Source organism: Penicillium maclennaniae (genome assembly GCF_028827695.1).
Source record: "Penicillium maclennaniae strain IBT 15551 chromosome Unknown utg000005l:1.0-2652337.0:1.0-2654196.0, whole genome shotgun sequence".
Classification (NCBI taxonomy): Eukaryota; Fungi; Ascomycota; class Eurotiomycetes; order Eurotiales; family Aspergillaceae; genus Penicillium; species Penicillium maclennaniae.
In genome coordinates this window covers 2,548,568-2,569,032 of record NW_026623217.1, presented here as the reverse complement: position 1 = coordinate 2,569,032, position 20,465 = coordinate 2,548,568, and the positions used below count along the sequence as shown (strand labels likewise).

At 39.7% G+C, this 20,465-nt stretch overlaps 2 protein-coding genes across 2 annotated transcripts; one reads left to right on the top strand and one right to left on the bottom strand.

The window, feature by feature from the left end:
• Positions 1-10,871: 10,871 nt before the first annotated feature.
• Positions 10,872-12,574, bottom strand: N7477_006206 (glycoside hydrolase family 32 protein; the record flags this gene model as incomplete). The annotated part of the gene is made up of 2 exons (XM_056967869.1): positions 10,872-12,092; positions 12,182-12,574. 2 exons carry the CDS (start codon positions 12,572-12,574, stop codon positions 10,872-10,874), a joined length of 1,614 nt encoding a protein of 537 aa, XP_056822623.1.
• Positions 12,575-14,151: 1,577 nt separating this feature from the next.
• On the top strand, positions 14,152-15,947 carry N7477_006205 (sugar porter family MFS transporter; the record flags this gene model as incomplete). Its single annotated transcript, XM_056967868.1, has 4 exons — positions 14,152-14,249; positions 14,309-14,637; positions 14,697-15,158; positions 15,217-15,947. 4 exons carry the CDS (start codon positions 14,152-14,154, stop codon positions 15,945-15,947), a joined length of 1,620 nt encoding a protein of 539 aa, XP_056822622.1.
• Positions 15,948-20,465: the final 4,518 nt, after the last annotated feature.

Below are 20,465 nucleotides of genomic sequence, written 5' to 3'. Positions count from 1 at the left end.
CTACACAGATAATATTAATATAAATAATTCTGTATTATAAATTATAAGAAGAGGAAGAGGCCTCGATAAGAAAAAGGGAAGAGGAAAAAGAATTATTAAAGAGATACGATTAAAAGTAAAGCGCACAGAGTCAGTATTTCTTTTCGGGCCGAAAAGCTATCTCTTTTCTATAAGTAAGTAATAGCGTATAGCACGTAAGGTATAATAGCTCCTAAGCTATTAGACCCTAAGGGTATTCTAACCTTTATAAATTACTGTGAACCTATACTAAAAAGATCCGAATCGACCCTAAGTAATATTAATTATATAAATAATACGGATTATAAGTACTAGCCACTATTATCCTTAGCCGAACCGCTTAGTAGGGTATAGGCTATACCTTATCCTTATATAGTTTAAGTACCTTATTTCTCTGTATTATTAGCTCTAGGATCCCTAGAAGCACTATACTTTAATAAGACCGATATCTCTAAGTTCCTAGAGAAGCTATAGGATATATATTTTAGATATAGTGTTAAAAGCGATAAAGATATTATAGATATATTACCTTAGTACTACCGAAGGTCACTAAGTCTTAGGTAAAGAGATAAGACTCCTAGCTAAGAAAGGACTAAGATATCTTTAAGAAAGCTTTCTTAGAGCACTTCTATAATAATAATAGTAAGTAATAAAGGTACACAAAGATATACCTTTAATCCCTTATATAGGTTAAGCGAATAATATAGGATAATATCCGCTTATATCTTAATAAGTTCGATAATATCTCTAGCTATATCTACTTAAAAGGCGAGGTTAGCGATATAGATAGGGGTAAGTCTCCTTATCTAAGGACTTCTATAGTAGCTTAAAGAGAAGGTTATTAGAAGATATTCTTATAAGTAGTTACTAAGAGGGACACTAATCACTTATTCAGAGATATATATAGTAATTAGGTTATATATTAAAGAGAAAACCGATATTTAGAGAATTCTTTTAACTATCGAATCTTCTCTGAGTAACCCTAAGCGTAACTAATAACTTTATCCCCTATAGTAGTTACCTACTACTATTATAAAGCCTTAGGAAAATCGTTAACCGCCCGCTAATTAGGTCTAGCGTTAGGATAAATAGGATAGAAAGCTCAGAGAAATATAATTATAGATAGAGGTACTTACTCTTAAGCTATAGGCTAGCCGAGATATAAGGAATAACGTTCAGTATAAGCCTAATAGAAGAAACCCTTTAAATAGCCTCGGCGCTAATCCTCTAATAAAATACTAAATATATAGAGGTACCTACTTCTCTCGACTAAATTAATATCTATCTATCTACGATATATAAGGCTATAGTATTATATACTATAATATTATGAATTAGATAGTTTTAGGCACTATTAAATAACTAAGCCCGAGACTACGCGTGATCTTAGGATAATTAAACTAAGAAGCCTTCTAAGCGTAATATAATAACTAGAAGAAGTAAGAGTTGTACAGAGTATCCGTATAGCTAAGTAATAATATCGCTTATATTACTCTTCCTGCTCCCACTTATCTTACGAACCTAAATATATCTATCTACTCTATTATTATTATACTTCTTAGTACTGCGCCTATATAGGAGAAGCTCGAGGAAAGCGATAATAAGGAAGTAATTATCCTATTCGGTACCGTTAACGCTATTAAAGGCCGTCCTATAAAGCGCTATAGAGACTAAGATATTATTAGAATAAGGAACTCCTAGACTAGCAGATTCTAACTATATATTACTAATACTAATAATAATAATATAATATAAGACGGATAGCCTAAAGAGACTTAAACTATATAGCCTTAGTAGGAAGCTACTCCGTTATATAGCTAGGTTCCGAGAAGAGTCCGCGGCCTTATTAACCTAGATATTATATAGCGAAGATCTTAGCTTTCGGATATTATAATATAAAAGATATAGGAAACCGAGATTACCCTTACGATTAGTAAGCTCGCTAGGTCTATTCCGAAGATACGCGCTAGAATAGGTAAAGGTATTAGTATAGATATTATTAACTAACGTATTAATAAGATACTCTTATAAGTATATACTTAGTCGAACTTCGTAGATATCTCTCTCTTAAAGGAAGTGAAAGATAAGATTAACTAAATTATAAGAGATATTACTAAGTATTATCGGGAGACAGATAATCCTATTAATATAAAAGATCTGGCCGCAAAAGTAAGCTACCAGAATACTTAGATAGTAGATATCTCGCCTATATTTTCTCCCTATAAATACTCTAGAGACCTCCTATTTATAATAGTTTCCGTTAGCGAATAAATAGTTAAGGCGTATATTAATATTAGATCGTTAGTTAATATTATTCGCAGAGATATCGCCTAATCTATATAAACGCAGATATAGCTAAAGCTAAGGCTAAAGCTTATTTTTATTAATAGCGGTGAGTTCGTAGTTAGTACTTATATTAAGAATCTACTAATTAATATCGGTAATATTATAACTAAGTTATATATTATAGTTAGGGATAGTTATACGAACGATCTCTTACTTAGTAGGATATAGGCGAAAGACATACTGCTATAAACCTCTAAGAAAGGTAATAGAAGGGTTATCTACATAATATCGAGCTAGGATAGAAAGAAGCGCGTTAGCTTTAAAGTATATTATCTACGGAATAGGGGATCCTTCTATAAAGACTAACTCTGGCCTAAAGAATATAAGACTTTTAGTTTAAAAGCCTAAGTAAGTATTTAGTAGCCGCCTTAATACCTACCTCTGTCCTAGCGGCCGAGTCCACTAAGACTATTTACTTAATAGTACTATTAAATATTATAAATACGATAATCACTAAAGAAGAAATAATAAAAATATACGGAAAGTAAGAAAATACAAAAATATAGCGATAAGAGAAGAAGAATTATATAGGGAAGACGAATTATAGGGTAAATAGTTTTTTAGCCAAAAAGATCTCTCCTTATCTTAGTATCTTATAGATCTAATATCTAATAGGTCCTTATTACCGCTAAAAGACTATAGCCGATATTACCTATTTTAATAAAGTTAAGTACTATATATCCTTTTCGGACTTTATTATATTAGAGCTAAGATTCCATAAGATAAGATTACCTAATACCCTTCGATCGAGGAACTATATTACCTACTATATATAAGTTAATACCCTTTATAAGAGGAAGGCAGATAAGATATACCTAGTTAATTTATCTGATTCCGATAGGTCGACCCCGCTAGCAACCCTGACTAATAAAGGATATACCTTAAAAAGTACTATACAAAGTACCGCGCCGCTAATATTTCCTCTGAATTCGATAACTTACTATAACCTTATATAGTAACTATTATAAGAGATACTAGGCTTACACCTAAAAGAGAGAAAATACTACTTATTAGTATAGCTCTTCTCCCTAGAGAGAGACTATTACTATATAAGCTATTATTTAAGAGGGAAGGGGTACTTATATAGTCTTAGGAATATATAAGTTATATTTGTGAAGAAGTTATACTAGCCTAGCGTATTAAGACTATACCCTATAAAGCTTAGTAGTATCCTAGCTTTAAGATTTCTCGGGCTCTTACGTCTATTATTAATAAGATACTCCGAGAAAGACTATAGAAAGGTATCCTCGAGTTATATAATAGTCCGTACAGAAACCTATAGTTCCTAGTAAAGAAAAAAGGCGTAGGTAAGTATTAGTTAATTAATACTATAATACTAATTAATAAGGTTATAAAGCGAGACATAAATATACCCCCGGATATTAATAAGTTCGCTAAAGAATTCACGGGACTTATATTAGCCTCTTTAGTTAACCTCTATTTCGGATATAATTAGATTACCCTCGCAGAAGAAAATAGGGACCTCACTACTATTTAAACCTTATTAGGCCTTCTGCGATAGACCACTATCTTATAAGGCGCGGCTAATTTAGTACTATAATTCTAAAGGGTAATATTATAGATCTTATATTTAATTTTTAGTATTATTACTAGATTATTTCTGGATAACGTTACGGTTAAAGGGTCGCGGTCCTAATATAATAATAAGTTTATATTACTAGGAATATATAGGTTTATCCTTAAGTACCTCCAGAATCTCGATAAGACTTTATATCTTCTTAAGCTAGCTAATACTACTATCTCGGCGGAAAAATCTTAATTCGCTATATTAGGTATTAAAGTTATTAGCTAGGTCTGCGATATTAATAGGCGCCGCGCTATAGAGAGTAAGGTAGCGAAGCTTATTAACTAGCTAACCTTATTAACTAAAGATAAACTACGCTCTTTTATTAGACTAGCTATCTACTTCCGTATTTTAGTGGCTAGGTTTCAGATTATTATAGATAGCCTATATACCTACCTAAGGAAGAATACCCTATTCTAGTAAGAGGCGAAGTAGCAGTCCGCTTTCGATTAGGTTAAAGAAGTGCTCTCTATATTCCTTACTATATTATCTATCGACTATAACTTTAAGCCTTTAGTAATTATTATCGCGATAGACGTATCTAGAAAGGGTTAGGGCGCTATCCTAATATAAGAATAAGATAGTATTAGGAAACCCGCGCGATATAAATTAGGTGCATAGATAGAGACGTAGCTTACCTATAATATAGGTAAATTAGAATATTATGCTATACTAATAGTATTAAAGAAGTTCCGACACTAGCTATATAGTATCTACTTTATATTAGAAACAGACGCGAAAATATTAGTGTCCTAACTAAATTGCCTTACGGCTAACCTACCTAGTGCACTAATAACTCGGTGGATAGTATAGATCCGACTCTTTAACTTCGATATTAAGTATATATTAGGGAGGAAGAATAGCGCGATAGATAGGCTTTTAAGGCGTCTTATTACCGAAGAAGAAATTAAGCAATAATAGTAAGAGGTTAACGTTAATAACTTTATTAATACAGAAGTATCCTACTTATAGGCGAGCTGTTTTCTAGCGCGTGCCGCTATTATAATAGATAAGGACGAGGACGAGAACGAGGATAATAACCCTACCGCTAACGCTATAGTCCTACCTCTTAGAGAGGGTTATTCGACCGAATTATAAGATATTACGCGGTATCTAATTACACTAAGAAGACCGCCGGAAATATCTCGCAGTTAATTCTATCACTTTAAGAAACGCTATATAAAGTTCGTTTACTAAGATAGCTATCTCTTCTACTAATAGAAGGGAAGAATAGAGATCTTACGATATATTCTTAATAATAAGGAAGACTAACAGAATACACTATATAGCGTATATATAGATTTATCTTATAAAGGTCGAGAAGCTACTTATATATTATTAAAGTACCGATATTATTAGCCACGAATATTTAAAGATACCGCTGTATTTATTAGAACCTATATCGAATACTAAGTATAAGACCTAATACGGATATATAAGCCCGTTATTACCCCGAAGAACTTAAGGCTATTTAATAAGTTATTTATTAATACTACCTATATACTAGATAAGGATAGCTTTAAATCTATTATCTAAGGGCGAGAGTTAGTTAGTGGCTAGGTAGAAGTATAAGTCCTCACTAGCGTAGATTCTAAAGTAATCTAGAGTTTTATCTACGAAGATATTATTTACTACTATAGGTATCTAAGAGAGATTATTATAGATAATAGACCTAAAAACCGTAGTAAGATATTAAAATTCCTTAAAGACCGCGATATTAAGAAGGTCACTATTTTAGTATATTATCCTAGCTTAAATAGCCCTATTAAGTATTCTATAAGAATATTAAAGGACGCACTCTCTAAGATAACTAGCGGATATCTAATAGGAGATATTTCTATCTAGATAAACCGATAGAGACCTTATTTCTATACTATATTAATAGTAGACTAAGTAACTATTAATATTACTACCGGAATTAGCCTATATTATTTCCTATTTAGGGTATATATAGTCTTATTAGTTAAACTAGAGATACCTATATAGAGTATACTGCTATAGGAGACTGTCTAGGACAGACCGAGTCTTATTATAATATATATATAATAGATCGAAAGATAAGAGAAGGATATTAAGGAAGCTATCCTACGAATAAACCGCCTTAAGAAGAATAATATAGGATACTTTAACGACTACTATCGCACTCATGATACTCCCCTTAAGAAAGATAACTATATCTTACTATATAATAGTTAAAGGTCTTTAGATATAATATCTATTTAGAAGCTCCGCTTTTAATAGCTTAGACTATACTAAATTAAGTTTATTAAAGGAAATAGATCCTACTCTATTAGGGAACTTAACAGTACTATCCTATACTATATCAGAGATAAGAATACGGATATAATTAATAGTAATAGACTTAAAAGATTCTACCCTCGTGGAATAGGAGATTCTGATAGAATATAGGATATTATATAGACTGGCTACCTTTGGAAGCGAAGACTAATTAGTTGACTAAGAGTAATATAATAACTCTTTTATCTTACTATATAAACGTTTATTTTACCGATACTACGAGATACTTTTTTGGCCGAAAAGATCCTTCGCCTAAGGCACTAAAATACCTTATATCTTACACTTATTTATATCGCTAAGGGATAGCTCTCCTATTATAATAAGGAGGGGAAGGATACTTATTACTACTAGTTATTACCGATTAAACGCTTATTATTACGATTTTCCTTTATTTATTATAATTTTATTATTAGTTTAAAAAGACTATATAGTAAATCCCTTATAAAGTATTAGAATATAAAATACTAAAAGCCCTAAACTTTACTTTAAAAACCTCACTTTATAAAATCTCTCTTTCTAACCCCCCCACTATACCCTTATATACCTCTGTATACCTTTATATACGAATTCTGATCGATATAGATAATGATAACCTCCTAAGAGATATCGAGGTATATAGATAGCTTATTAATAGTATTGAGAATGCCCTCTAGCTTCTTCGAAGCTATAAGTAGCTTTAGGCGTACGAGCTTATATCTTAACTATTCGATAGGCTACTTATAAACTATAGTTATATAGAGCGTACTATTAATTTACTATACTAATATATTAATAAGGAAGAACTATAGAGAGGCTCAGAAGAGTATAAGGAGTTTCAGAGAAGGTAGTCTAAAGGCCAGAGGATATAAGTACGACGCGCCTAGAATAAGTAGTATCTTATTATAAATAAGCTAAAAGCTATCGAAGTATAGGGAGAATAGTAAGCGAATACCTTCTTCGGTTACTTAATTACTTATTCGATAATAGAGCTAGTGAGTAGGTTTATTATTATCGGCCTTAGCTACGATTATATCCGCCTCTTTATTAATAACGAAGTTCTCTCTCGCTTATTATCGCTAGGCAGAGATATCCGAAATACTAAAGGAGTTATTTAAGGGGATCTTTTAAAGGCCCTCCTCCGGAAGTGTACCTTAGCCCTTAGATAAGAGGATCTTATTCGGTATAGACTATAACTAGACTAAGATAGGTACTACTACGAAGTAGGCTTCGGCTAGGATCTACCTATTATCGAACCGGGAGGCTAGACTACTCTTTTAGGATAGTTTATTTTTATTACTACGGTTAAGACAGAGGATAAGGCTAATACTAATACTAAAGCGATAGATAACCATAATCCTAAGAGTGTTATACCTAATAATATATAGGATATAGCGATATAGCTTAAAGAGTTAGATAAGGAATATATAGCCGACCTAATATCTATTAGTGACTTATCTAGTGCAATCTCTAATCTTTCTATAGCTTAGTTACTTCTTAATAATTACCTATTAAAAAGTGATAAAGAATATAACCCCTCGTAGGAGAGAAAGGAGACTACTAAATACGGTTATATTACCTAAAGAGTAGCTATAAATAAGACTTTAGCCCTTCCTACGGACACTATAAATAGATAAAAGTTAGTAATACTTAGGCGTATTAGAAAGCTATTCCTTCCGGAACTAGATTTAATCTTTACTAAGGATATAATCTATTTACCTTATACGAAGAGAGTATTTAAATTATTCGATATATATAGTACTAGTAAGGACCACGTAGCACTAGCGGTGCGAATTAATTTTATTTACTAATATACTAAGGACTAAGACACTATAGTAAAGGAGAACCGGACGTAATTTCTATTAGATACTAATAAGTTATAGTTAGATTTCTACCGCTTTAAGTATTAGGCTAATCCTCCTATTATCGCTGACTATCGTAAGGTAACCTAGTTATTCTTCGAAAGCCTCTACTATAGGGTATCTTCTACTCCCGACCCTACGACGCCTATACCTATTATATTAAAGTTATAAATATAAGAGCGAGGGAGTATAGTTATTCTGTAGTTATTTAGCTAGTTAAAGAAGGACTTCGATAGGTATTATCTAGGTAGCCTTCTTACTCTTATATATAAGGAGATAGATATATATAACTACCACTATCTACCTTATATAGGTAAGCCTCGTCTTAGGTGGTTAAGGAATATATAGTACGATATTATTTAATAGCTTATCCGTTAGGATCTAGCGTACTATACATACTATATTTTCTTCTGGCTAGACTACGCTTACTAACTAATCTCCTTCCCGTACTACGTAAAGAGTACTATACCTAAGGAACAGACTTATTTTAGGTATATTAATATAAATCTGAATAACTTAGTGTAGACTAAACGAGGTAGCATAATCCTATAGGGTAGTCTAATATTAGATAATAAAGATAAATAGAACTATACTAAGATTCTACTTAGTATATATCGCTATATTCAGAAGTGGTAGGCTCTCGTATAGGATAGAACGAATATTACGGATAGCTTTATACAGAAGATTAATAATTATCTTTAGACCCTAGAAGATACTAAGCGATATAGCACTAACTAAGTAAAGGAGATCTATATAGCTAGTGATATCCGAATTAGTTTACCTAGTATCCCTTATAGGTCGATAGGCCCTATAACTAAGAGGCGGAGAAGTATTTTACTATAATTTATATATATTAGAGATAACCACTTAACTCTGGATACTCTAGAGTCTGGTACGTAGGAAGAAGTATCTATAGCACACTAAGACCTTACGTAAGCTCTAAGAACTCTATTAAGGCTTATAAGTAGTATATATAGCTATCTACAGTATATATTCCCTATAGCGCTACGATTCCGCGGGGAAGGTTTAATCTCTGAATACTTAGTTAGTCGTAGCCGCTAAACAGACCCTAGTGTATTAGCTAAGTTAGATATTCTCTTCGGATCGGATAAAGTAGTAGTAACCGCCTATATTATCTTATAGAGGAGGAAGGCGCAATAAATATATACCTAATTATTCAGAGATATAATTAAGGCGGAGAAGCTAGTATTCGGGAAAGATTCCTTCTTCTACCGTAAGATATTAGGGCTATATATTAGTCCCCCCTAATCTAGAAGTTGCACCTCCGGAGGATAATAATAATAAGGAAGAGATATAATATCCGCGGCGATAGGGAATAGGTATTCTGGTCCTATCTTTCTTTACTTTTATTAAAGTGGCTTAGGTATTCTAAATTAACTGCGCTTAACTATAGGACGGTTAATTTTATAGGGAGGGGTAGTATATAGTAGGAGAATTAGTGATATAATAAGCCTATGTATGGCCTTAGGCATAATTTAATATCTGCAGTGCATAGTATATCTCTAGACACACTTAGAGGGAGACAAGTTATCTACCTAATTCATTCAGGATTCACCCAATTTCTTCTATCCATAATATAGTATTAAGATTATCCCGCACGGCCGCAACAGGGCATCAGTACGGCCTCATCCAGCATCCTCTACACCAGACAGGCAGTGTGTGTGTGTGTGTTGTCCAGTCTGCATCGCCAGACAGCCATCGAGCCGTTCCCATTTCAACATCTATTTTCATTGCTCTTTGACCTCAACATTTGCATGTCGAAAATGACATTCTGCACTTTCTTCTCTAGCCCCACGACATCCAGGCTCTATTTAAGGAAATCTTTGAAATCTTGATATGTATGTTTTTGCCAATTGTATCTCACAAACACTTTGAGCTCTGTAAAGAACTTGTCGGTCGGGTTAAGATCAGGGAGTACGGTGGCAAATACAACAGCTTGATTCCAGGATTTGTGCTCAGCTCCCTTATTCTATCAGTATAGTGTAAAGACGCTTTATCCGTGATAAGGACAGAACTTGGCTCCGGCCTTTGACCGCAATAACGGAGAAGCTGTTCAATAAACTCCCCGAACATGCTAGCATCAGTCGATCCTTGAAAGGCTGGAGACATCAAGATGCCATTCTGAGAACCCACAGGGAGAATCTGATACCGCTGACCCCGCTGAGATCGGCAAGCCTGGACAGGTGCCACCCCGCGGGGAGACCAGACTGTCCTGCTGAAGCCAGTCCGTTTGTCACAGCCTGATTAATCTATGTAGACTAGGTGATACGAGCGGAAGTCTGACAGTTGATGCAAATAGTAATCCCTCAGATCCGCATTAATTTCCTGTACCATTCCTAGGGCTACTTTCTTGGTCCAGCCATGCGATCGACGAATTGCCACCGTCTTGCTTCTGTGAATAGATTCCAGGGATAGCGTACCCTGATGCGTCCGTCTCTAGCTGCGAATCTCTTGATGGGTCATAAAGGCCTAGCACAGGAGCGTCCAAGAAGCATCGTTTCGTCTCTCCAAAAGCTTCCTCGGCTGCTCTTGTGCAGATAACACCTTCCTGATTCTTGTTCCGCGGACCCGTCTATATACAGAACAGGTTGGCTCGTCTATAGGCAAAAGCCCCGGCCCGTAGTCAACGCCTAAAGACCACATTCTCTTTTTTAGTTCCATTTCAGGGCGGAACCCCACACTAGACTACACATATTCAAGGTTAAATAAGGAATGTATTATGGTTTATCTTTGACTAGTAAACATATTGCTGACGGTCGGCGCTGTCACTTCCAGGTCGACGCAATATTATAAATGTCAAGCTTGACTTCCTTGGTAGCACCTCTGGTCGACACAAGATGGGCGTTAACTGCGTCGCTGCTCGGGAAGATCTGAGCAGTCAATGTGGTCTCACCCTGGCCGCCAAAAACTTCCACGCTAGCCCGATCGACAAAGATACTCATGTGTACCTTGCCATCGACGCCCGGTGCAAGTGGTCCGCGGTAGATACTTGCAAAAGTCTTATCGAACGACACATCTCCAGACTTGGTGCGATCAAGGAAGACCTGCTTGTTGACAAAGTCGTACCCGACAAGGGTCCGCTCGTTAGAGTCAGCGGAGGCCCGAACAGCAATGGCAAACTCCGAAGCCGTCGAAGCAGTAGAGAAGCTCAAGTCGATCTTGATCGCCTCCACAGTAGTGCCCACATTGACGATGCCAGCCGGGACAGAGCGGTAGGTGTGCGAATAGGCCGGCTGCTTGCTCACAATAGAAAACCAGGCTTCCTGGGGCTGCTGAATGAGAGTCGTCTTGGCCCCAATGGTCTTGAGAGCTAGGTGCCGAGGAATGGACATGGCGCTGCGCCACGGGTTGGTGGGAATATTCCCGCCGTACTGCCAGTTGTTCATCCACCCGAGGTGGACATGGGCGTCAACAGAGAGGCCATTGTAGCCAGCCGCAGCATAGAAGTCTGGGCCCCAGTCCATCCAATTGGCTGTTGCGTTTCCAGGGTACACAGTATCGGCGTCGGGAGTAAAGCTGGTTCCGTCAAACTCACCTACGAAGTACTGTGTTCCGGAGCCAACCGTGCCGGGAGGACCACCGGGGTTGAGTCCGTTCGTGATGACCCATTTCGTGGACTTCCCTCCGTCAAGGGGTAGCTTAAAAAGACCTGGGCACTCCCAAACACCGCCTTGGGCATTATAAGGACCGAATTCACTAGCCAGCACCCAGTCCTTAAGGTTGTCGGAAGTGTAAATCGCGAGCTTATGCAGTGCGGCTAGAGTGGTGATAACAACCCACTTTTGCGACTCGTCATGCCAAAATACGAAGGGATCACGAAAGTTCTCGTACTGATCTTGGTATGGTGCGGGAGGGTTGTAGATAACCGGGTTGGCGGTATCGAATGTGGTCCACGTCATACCACCGTCCAGACTGGAGGCGATAGACTGGGCCTGCTGGTTCTCCTGAATGATCTTTCCACTTGGTAGCGTCTGCGCAATAGGGTACTTTAAAAAAAGAGATGTATTAGTCATCTCTATTCCAGGTATTCATTTGCTTGTTGGTGGCGCCCGGGGGGATGGGAGGGGGTGCTTACGTAGGATGTATACATAGCGACCATAGGGGTCTTGCCATGCTTCCCAAACCCACTAGTGTTGTTCACATCCACGACCACGCTTCCGCTAAAGTACATCTCGGTGATATTCCCGCCATATCCCCGGGCAAGGAGAGCGACGGGCTGTTGTTCCCAATGGGTGAGATCCTTGCTGGTAGCATGGCCCCAGGACATGTTCCCCCACTGGATACCTCCTGGGTTGTACTGGAAGAACAAATGATAGATGCCATTGTGATATACAAGACCATTGGGGTCATTCATCCAATGCTCCTGTGGCGAGAAATGATATTGGCCACGGTAGGACTGGTCATAGTTGAAGGCATTTGCGATGCCCGCCAAAAAGCCCACCGCAAGGGCCTTAGTGATTCGAATCATTGTAAAATGGTTGTAGATTCCTTGAGATGCGGGCAATACACGGCCATATTTATATGTGAGCCAACCGCCCAAGTCCTCATAGAGCAGACATTCTCCGATCTACCTGATCCCCACGGGGACTAGGTCTGGGGAAATTAAAAAAGACTGGGACGCTAAAACGCAACGCTCCTTATTCTGCTAGCAAACAGTAGCTGGTTCTTCATTGGTGATAAGCTCGCAAATGGGGGGCGGTAGATTTAGCAAAACCTTTACAGGACTGCACCGCTCCGGGTTTCTTCGGAGAAACTCAAACTTACGCCCCTCAAACTTGACCACCAGCGGGCATAACACTTGGGCATAGAAGGAACAACCTCGGCGCTCTAGGGGTTTCTTCGGGACGCGGTTGTACTCCCCCGAAAAGGAGCCGGCCATCATCACTAGGTCACGAATTAGCGAAAGGTAACTACTTTGCAGTTGTTCGTGTTAGCATGCCACGGCATCCTGTAGCGCGCTTTGACACGGGCCGCAAAGACATAGAGTGCGTTGAAAAAAAAAAATTCTACGGCTGAATCATACTCTTCTCTCGGTTTACAAATTTTCCACAGCGATTTTCTACTTATTCCCCGCAAAAAGCTAATGATACTGCCCACAGGAAAAGTTCGTCCACTCAAAGGCTCAGTGTTCGTAAAATTAGGCGGTAAAGCTTCACAGGGTACATATATACTTTTCTCTCCTCGATCGAATTTCTGCTTGCTCGGATCACCCCCGTTACAAATAACTGCCGAAAACTCCCCGGATGCGGAGAAATATCGGGTAAGTTTCGGAAAATCTAGTGAATAGTCCGAGGAACAGAAAAAATCCCCACATTGAGTATTAGTTTTCAGGCCAACCCTTTGGATGAGTCGTGGATGCAATGAAAGCACTCGGGAGAAGATCTTTCCAAGGTCCCACTGATTGTGCAGATGAGTAGGTAGGTAAGTGGTATCCATCTAGAACCAGAACCCTTTCTGGTCTTACGTGGATGGCACAGTGTGAAAACCGAAGTCCTTTCGAGGGAAGAAAAAGAAACGCACAAAATTTACCGTATGAACGACCCGAGCGCATAGAACTCGTGGTGCCCGTGTGGAGGTGGACATGAGCTAGCGCATTGACCGGCGAGAAATTTTTTTCAAAGCGAGACGTGGATTTGTCAGTTGCTAGTTGCCATAGAATTTTTGAATCAGGCGTCGGTGAGGGTTTTAAAAGACGCTAGAACAGTTTTCTTGCCAGTTCTGTTCATGATAACCGACGAGGAAAATGGTCGATCTGTCTTAGATCTTATGTGGGTCGTGTAGTAACCTTAGGGGGGGTAATGATCCGGGGTATGAACCCTTGGAAATATGGACCCTTGAGTATTGCTAGCTTCGCCCAGATTTGACCCCATGGAAATATAAAAAGAACCGCATGTCCTTCTTTCAGTTTGCTTTTCTCACTATCTTTTTTTGTCTTCTCGAACTCAAGGTCGCAACTCTGAACCATTCTCCAAGAGCCAATCTGCAACACCAGTTTGTGGACCTATTTAACCCCTCCACTGCAACCTCAAGCTGGTACTCTTCATCATGGGCTTTGCATTAAAGAAGCCGGAAGGTACTTCCGGCTCTGCCGCTCCGGCTATCATCATTGGCTTGTTCGTGGCTTTTGGTGGTGTTCTTTTCGGGTATGCGCTACTATTCATGCTATGCCGTCTGCCCTATTCGGACTAATATCGTCTCATAGATATGACACCGGCACAATCGGCGGTATTCTCGCCATGAAATACTGGCGAGAGCTATTCTCGACCGGCTACATCAACCCCAAGGATGGTCTTCCCGACATCACCTCCTCTCAGTCCTCAATGATCGTCTCCCTGCTCTCTGCCGGCACCTTCTTCGGAGCACTGTTTGCTGCCCCTGTTGCGGATATCTTTGGTCGGCGACTTGCCATGATCATTAATAGCTGTGTATTCTGCTTTGGTGTCATTCTCCAGACTGCCGCTGAGGCGATTCCGCTGTTTGTGGCAGGGCGATTCTTTGCAGGCATGGGTGTCGGCCTTCTCTCTGCAACTAGTATGCTGGCTCCCATCGTATTCCTCAGCTATGACTTGTCTAACCGTGATACTTTATAGTCCCCCTCTATCAGTCTGAGACAGCTCCCAAATGGATTCGAGGCACTATTGTCGGTGCGTACCAGCTGGCCATTACAATCGGTTTGCTACTAGCAGCAATCGTCGATAATGCCACTAAGAACCGTAATGATACGGGCTCCTACAGGATTCCCGTTGCCGTGCAGTTTGCTTGGGCTATTATTCTTGTTGTCGGAATGTTGCTACTTCCAGAGACGCCCCGCTATCTGATTAAGAAGGACAAGCACGATCAAGCCGTGAAGTCTCTGGCTCGCCTCCGCCGTCTCGATATCAACCATCCGGCTATCTTCGAGGAACTGGCTGAAATCCAAGCTAACCACGAATATGAAATGCGTTTGGGCTCAGCAAGCTACTTAGATATCGTCAAAGGATCTATTGGAAAACGCCTAGCGACCGGTTGTGCCCTCCAAGGCCTACAGCAGTTAACAGGAGTGAATTTTATCTGTATGGGACCTATGAACCTATCTTGTTATTATCGGGCTCAAGTGCTAATTTCGTGCAGTCTACTATGGCACCTCCTTCTTCCAGAACTCGGGAATCTCAAACTCGTTCGTCATTAGCATGATAACTAGCGTTATTAACGTGGTATCGACCTTCCCCGGCCTATGGATGGTTGAAAAATGGGGCCGTCGGCCTCTGCTAATGTTCGGTGCGATCGGTATGAGTATCTCACAGCTGATTGTCGCTATAGTTGGCACGGCCGCAAGCTCGATCGTTGCTAATAAGGTGCTGATTGCCTTCGTCTGCGTGTATATTTTTTTCTTCGCCTGCTCCTGGGGCCCCGTCGCCTGGGTCGTCACTGGTGAGGTATTCCCGCTCAAGGCCCGTGCTAAGTGCCTCTCTATTACCACTGCCACGAACTGGCTGTTGAACTGGGCAATCGCCTATGCCACCCCTTATATGGTTAACAGTGGACCCGGCAATGCCAACCTACAGTCCAAGGTGTTTTTTATCTGGGGCGGCTTCTGCGTCATCTGTATGGGCTTTGTCTACACATGTATCTACGAGACTAAGGGCCTGAGTCTTGAACAAGTGGACGAGCTATACGCCAAGGTCCCTGTCGCCTGGAAGTCGACTAGCTTTGTGCCTACCGTCCACTTCACTGATATTCGCGATGTCGCTCCCGACTCCCGCCGGGGCACCCTCGCTCAGCTTGAGGCCGAAGCGGGTGAGAAGCGCCTTGATCCAGGGGCAGCCCACATGGAGACTGTGGGCCCGAAGACGGAAGTCTAAATTGACCCCTTGCGATTTATCGTGTGGTTCGTTTTTCTGCTGTTCTGACGGTCTTCAACTCATCTATAATGATATTGCGGACCGTTCACATCCACAACTTGTCATTTTCCAGGAAAGAATCTTAACCCGTATTCCTGTACAGTAAAGTTCGAAAACAGTTTACCCCCCAGACACGCGTACCCAATACAACTCTAAACCTATCTTGTCTTAGTTGTAAAGATACACCATCTTTGAGTGGGCTATAATATACCGCCTAGCCTAATTGGAACTGAGCCCGTTTCGGGTACGACCCAAGGAACAAAGCGTGTGTCGAGGGGGTAAACTGTTTCGAATTCCACTGTAACTAACGTAATCCACACCAAACCCGCCACCCCATCCAATTCCCTACCTCTTTGCGTCCCCCACCACTATCCCATGGAGGCAATTGAATTGCAATGCATTGCATTTTAGTCAGCAGCCGTTAGTATGGGTTAGGGTTTCCCATTTGATTGTATTGCAATTACATTGTGATTGCATTAAAATTAGACCTGGCACTTACCCGCGGGTGACCCTAAGGACCCTCCACCCGACACGCCCCGCGGGTGGGTAAGGGTCTGACTTTTGGACCCGAAGGTCGGGATATAGAGGTGCCAGACCCGTCTCGGGTTACCCGCGGGTGACCCGTAGGGTCCTCACGTCACTGACTTTAGCAGAAAAGTCACGTTTTAGGCCGAAAAATTATATTTTAGGTATTATCGGGCTATAAGGGTAAAGCTACCACGAAGCAGATCGTGGCCCCTTAAGTCCGTGGGATCAACCTTAGTCCGGCTAGGTCAGTCGGTGCCGGACAAAGGAAGAAGGTCAAAGGTCGTAGGATAGACTATAAGCAGATATAACATAAACGAAGGCAGAACCACAGTCCTAAGGATCAAAGGAAGAAGGTAGAGATGACTTTCGAAAGTGGAAAATGACTTTAGGAAAGTGGAAATGACTTTATTCTATCTGCTAGAAAAGAAGGACGTATTTATAGGCTAGGATAGCCTAGAAATGACGTCTAGAATGATATACAAATGACGTACAAACACTAGGCAGCAACATAATGAAGGTGGCAAAGAAGGGAACCGAAGAGAAGCGAAAGGAATGATATCAAGGATCGACGGTCTAAGCCACCCCGAAGGCATCCCCGTAGGATCAGGCTATGCATGCCCAAAGGTGGACCATTTTACCCCTAAGGGAAAGTGGTCCGCCTATCCTTAAGGGGACCGAGGGTCGAAGTCTGTTCACCGAGGTCCGAAGACCATGGTCGAAGTCCGCGGGCAAGGCATGCCCGAAGGCACCCCCGAAGGAACGGACCATTCATGCCTGAAGGCGGACCATTTACCCCTAAAGGAAAATGGTCCCGCCTATCGTTCGGGGGGAGGGCCGCGGACCAGAATCAGAAGTGGTCAAAATATCATTTTGATAGAAGAAAAATCTGGTCACGTGATCAATGCAATCTGGTCTTATATGTTGAATATAAGGATAGATCTTTCTATGTAGCATTGGTCTATATTCCAATACCTATCTTTATTAATATATATAGATACAATAAGTATTAAACTTAGGTTTTCTCCGATTAATCTCTGCTATCTATAGCCTTAGTAGGTTATTTCGGTACTAATCCTTTTAGTATATAACTTCCTTATATCGCTATTTTATGAATATATATATTTATATTCTTATAAATAGTAACTAAAATAATTAAAGAGAACTTCGGATTCCTTTTAGTATTATATATAAGCGATCTTAATTAGTCGCTTAAGAAGAGATCGTTTATAGGAATAGAGATATATCTAATAGTAATATTTCTGTTCCTAGCTAAATATAGAAGGTTTAGCTAAGTAAGGATATATTACTAATAAGGTTCTAGAGATAGGAAAGTATATTCTATTTAGTAAGTATACGAAGGAATAGATATATAGTAGCCGTGCGGACTAATGCGGGTCTGTACGGCAGAAAAAGTTAGGTAACATAACCGTTTTCCCCTAACAAGAAGGCCCTGTTATCATAATAGTATAAGAAGAAAAGGTAGGATATTACTTTATATTACTATAACACTAGTCTTTAGTAGTACTAAAGTTAGCGAAAACGTTCTCTATAAGTCTATTGTCCTTAAAATTAAACTTCTAGGTACCCTAAAGCTAAACTATAGTATTAGGGTAAAAGCCTACGGTATAAATAAATATAGGGAATTAAATAGCGATAGGAAGATACTTATCGCTTAGTGCTTAGTCTACTTCTATATAGGTACGCTACTAGTTTACTATAAATTATACGCTCTACAGACCTAGTTTATAGATAGTAGACTTAAGCTTAGCCTATTTAGTAGCGATAGTCTATTATATAAGATAGCTATTGTGATCACAGAAGGTGGTTACCTAATATATATACTGGTGCAACGGATCTCTCGGTACCGAGAGATCTCGTTATGGCTTTTAGCCTATGGGTTAAGCGCGAGCACCAGCGTGTGAGATCTCACTATATAGCTTTTCGATAATCCTAAAGGCTTCGAAAGCGTCTTTAGTCTATTTAATATACTATATTAGGTCGTAGTCAAGGTAAGAGACAAAGATTAAGAGATAAAGATATTAAGGACTATGATTATAATAGCTTCTGTGATCACAGAAGGTGGTTACCTAATATATATACTGGTGCAACGGATCTCTCGGTACCGAGAGATCTCGTTATGGCTTTTAGCCTATGGGTTAAGCGCGAGCACCAGCGTGTGAGATCTCACTTCCTACTCTTAAAATTCCTTATTTAGTTTATCGTACTTATAAATAAAGTCCTTAAGCTCCTAAATAGATAGTATATTAGGGAAGATAGTGGCTAGCGACTTATTATCCTTATAAGAGCCTAAAAGAGAGCGTAGTCGTCGTCGATACTTAGCCTTATTATTATATTCCTTTACTATATACTTACAAAGTATACGCTTACTAAGGATAGTACGATAAGAAATAAATTAAGGATAATCCTTACTAATAAGGATCTCCTAATAATATATATCGCGAGATTTAAGAGCTCACTTAAGTTTAAATAGCTAGTTAGAATAATTTTAGGAGCCTTTAAGCTTCCCTATATAGTCGGTGATCTTACCGTAATTATCTGTAGCTATTATAGCGATAAAGAGATATAAGAGAGACCGGAGAAGGTACCTAAATAAAGGTCTTTAATAGAAAATACCTCTAATTAAGGTTATTAAATAATAAAAGGCCTTCGCACGACACTCGTAGCGGCGAGGTCGGCGACAGCGAGGTAAAAAGCACTAATAAGGGATATTAGTGTAAAGGATCTATGTGTTCAGGATAGAAAGCCTGTCGGTTAGGTAAGAAAGGATGTCTGGACTAGGTGTAGTATTGTAGAAGCAAGACTGATTCTTGCTAAGTCTAGATTAATTGGAAACCCTCTCGATTTAAGTACGAATTAGGTCCGAGACTTGCTTATTCCACTGCGGGGCAAACCTTCACCGCTAGTCCTCAGTATTCCTTTATAACTACCTCCCCCTTCTAGAGACGACGGGCCCCGGAGGTAATCGAAAATTTTTTTTTTTTTTGGTCGTTCTTTGGTATAACGTTATCTGGTGGCACGTGACCCCCGGGGTCGGATTATGTGATAGGGATGAGCCCTGGGTGTCGTTATACTTAAGGTGTGTCACGTAGGAGTTATGAATAGTATCAGACTCCCTCCAGTTTCGCGGCAGACCCGGCCGCGATAGGGCAATGATATTATTGTGCCGCGCGAGGTCGTGTATTTGGTTTGGCTAATAGTAATATATGTTTGCGCGTGTCTTTTCCGGTCGCGTATCGGTAGTTTTCTAGCGTGTTATTGTTGTTTACTTATATGTGTTATTAATATCTTTACTTATATATTTCCTCACTTCTCTCCCCTTACTCTTCCCCCTTTAATAACTCTCTTCTATCTCCTTAGTGCTTATATTCGGTATCGTTTCGACTTCTTTTTGTTCGTTCTTTGGCCGTAACTCGTTGCTAGTTTGGCTTCCTCTTTATTTCTTTTCTTTTTCTCTATTTTTGTTGTCGTTTCGCTCGCGAATTAATATATCTGCCCCTTTGTCCCCTAGCTATCGCCCTCTGCGGGACGTGTCTCTGATCCCCGAGCTTACTTAGTGTGTTCCCTGCGCCCGCCGCTCCCTCCGAGACTAGGATAGGCAGAGCGCCTTCTCGGTGGTTTGTATACGCGATACGCTAAGTTCTGTCCTGTGCCGGGTATATTTCCGTGCTAATCGTCCTTGCCCTTCGGTTTATTTACCTTTTCTATTCGGTCACGTTTCGTTGCTAACCTATCTAGGTTCCCCTTAGTATATAGGGTGACTTAATTAATATAGTTAATTTGGTTAAGTATATCGCGGATATTTAGGCTGTTGTCACTAAGTCTGCTAAAGAGGCGGACGAAGATAGTAAGCTTATTATTAGTGACCCTATCTGGTCTGGTGCTATTTATGTCCGTGCCGAGGAGGCAGTTCGCGCCCTTATCACTAACTTT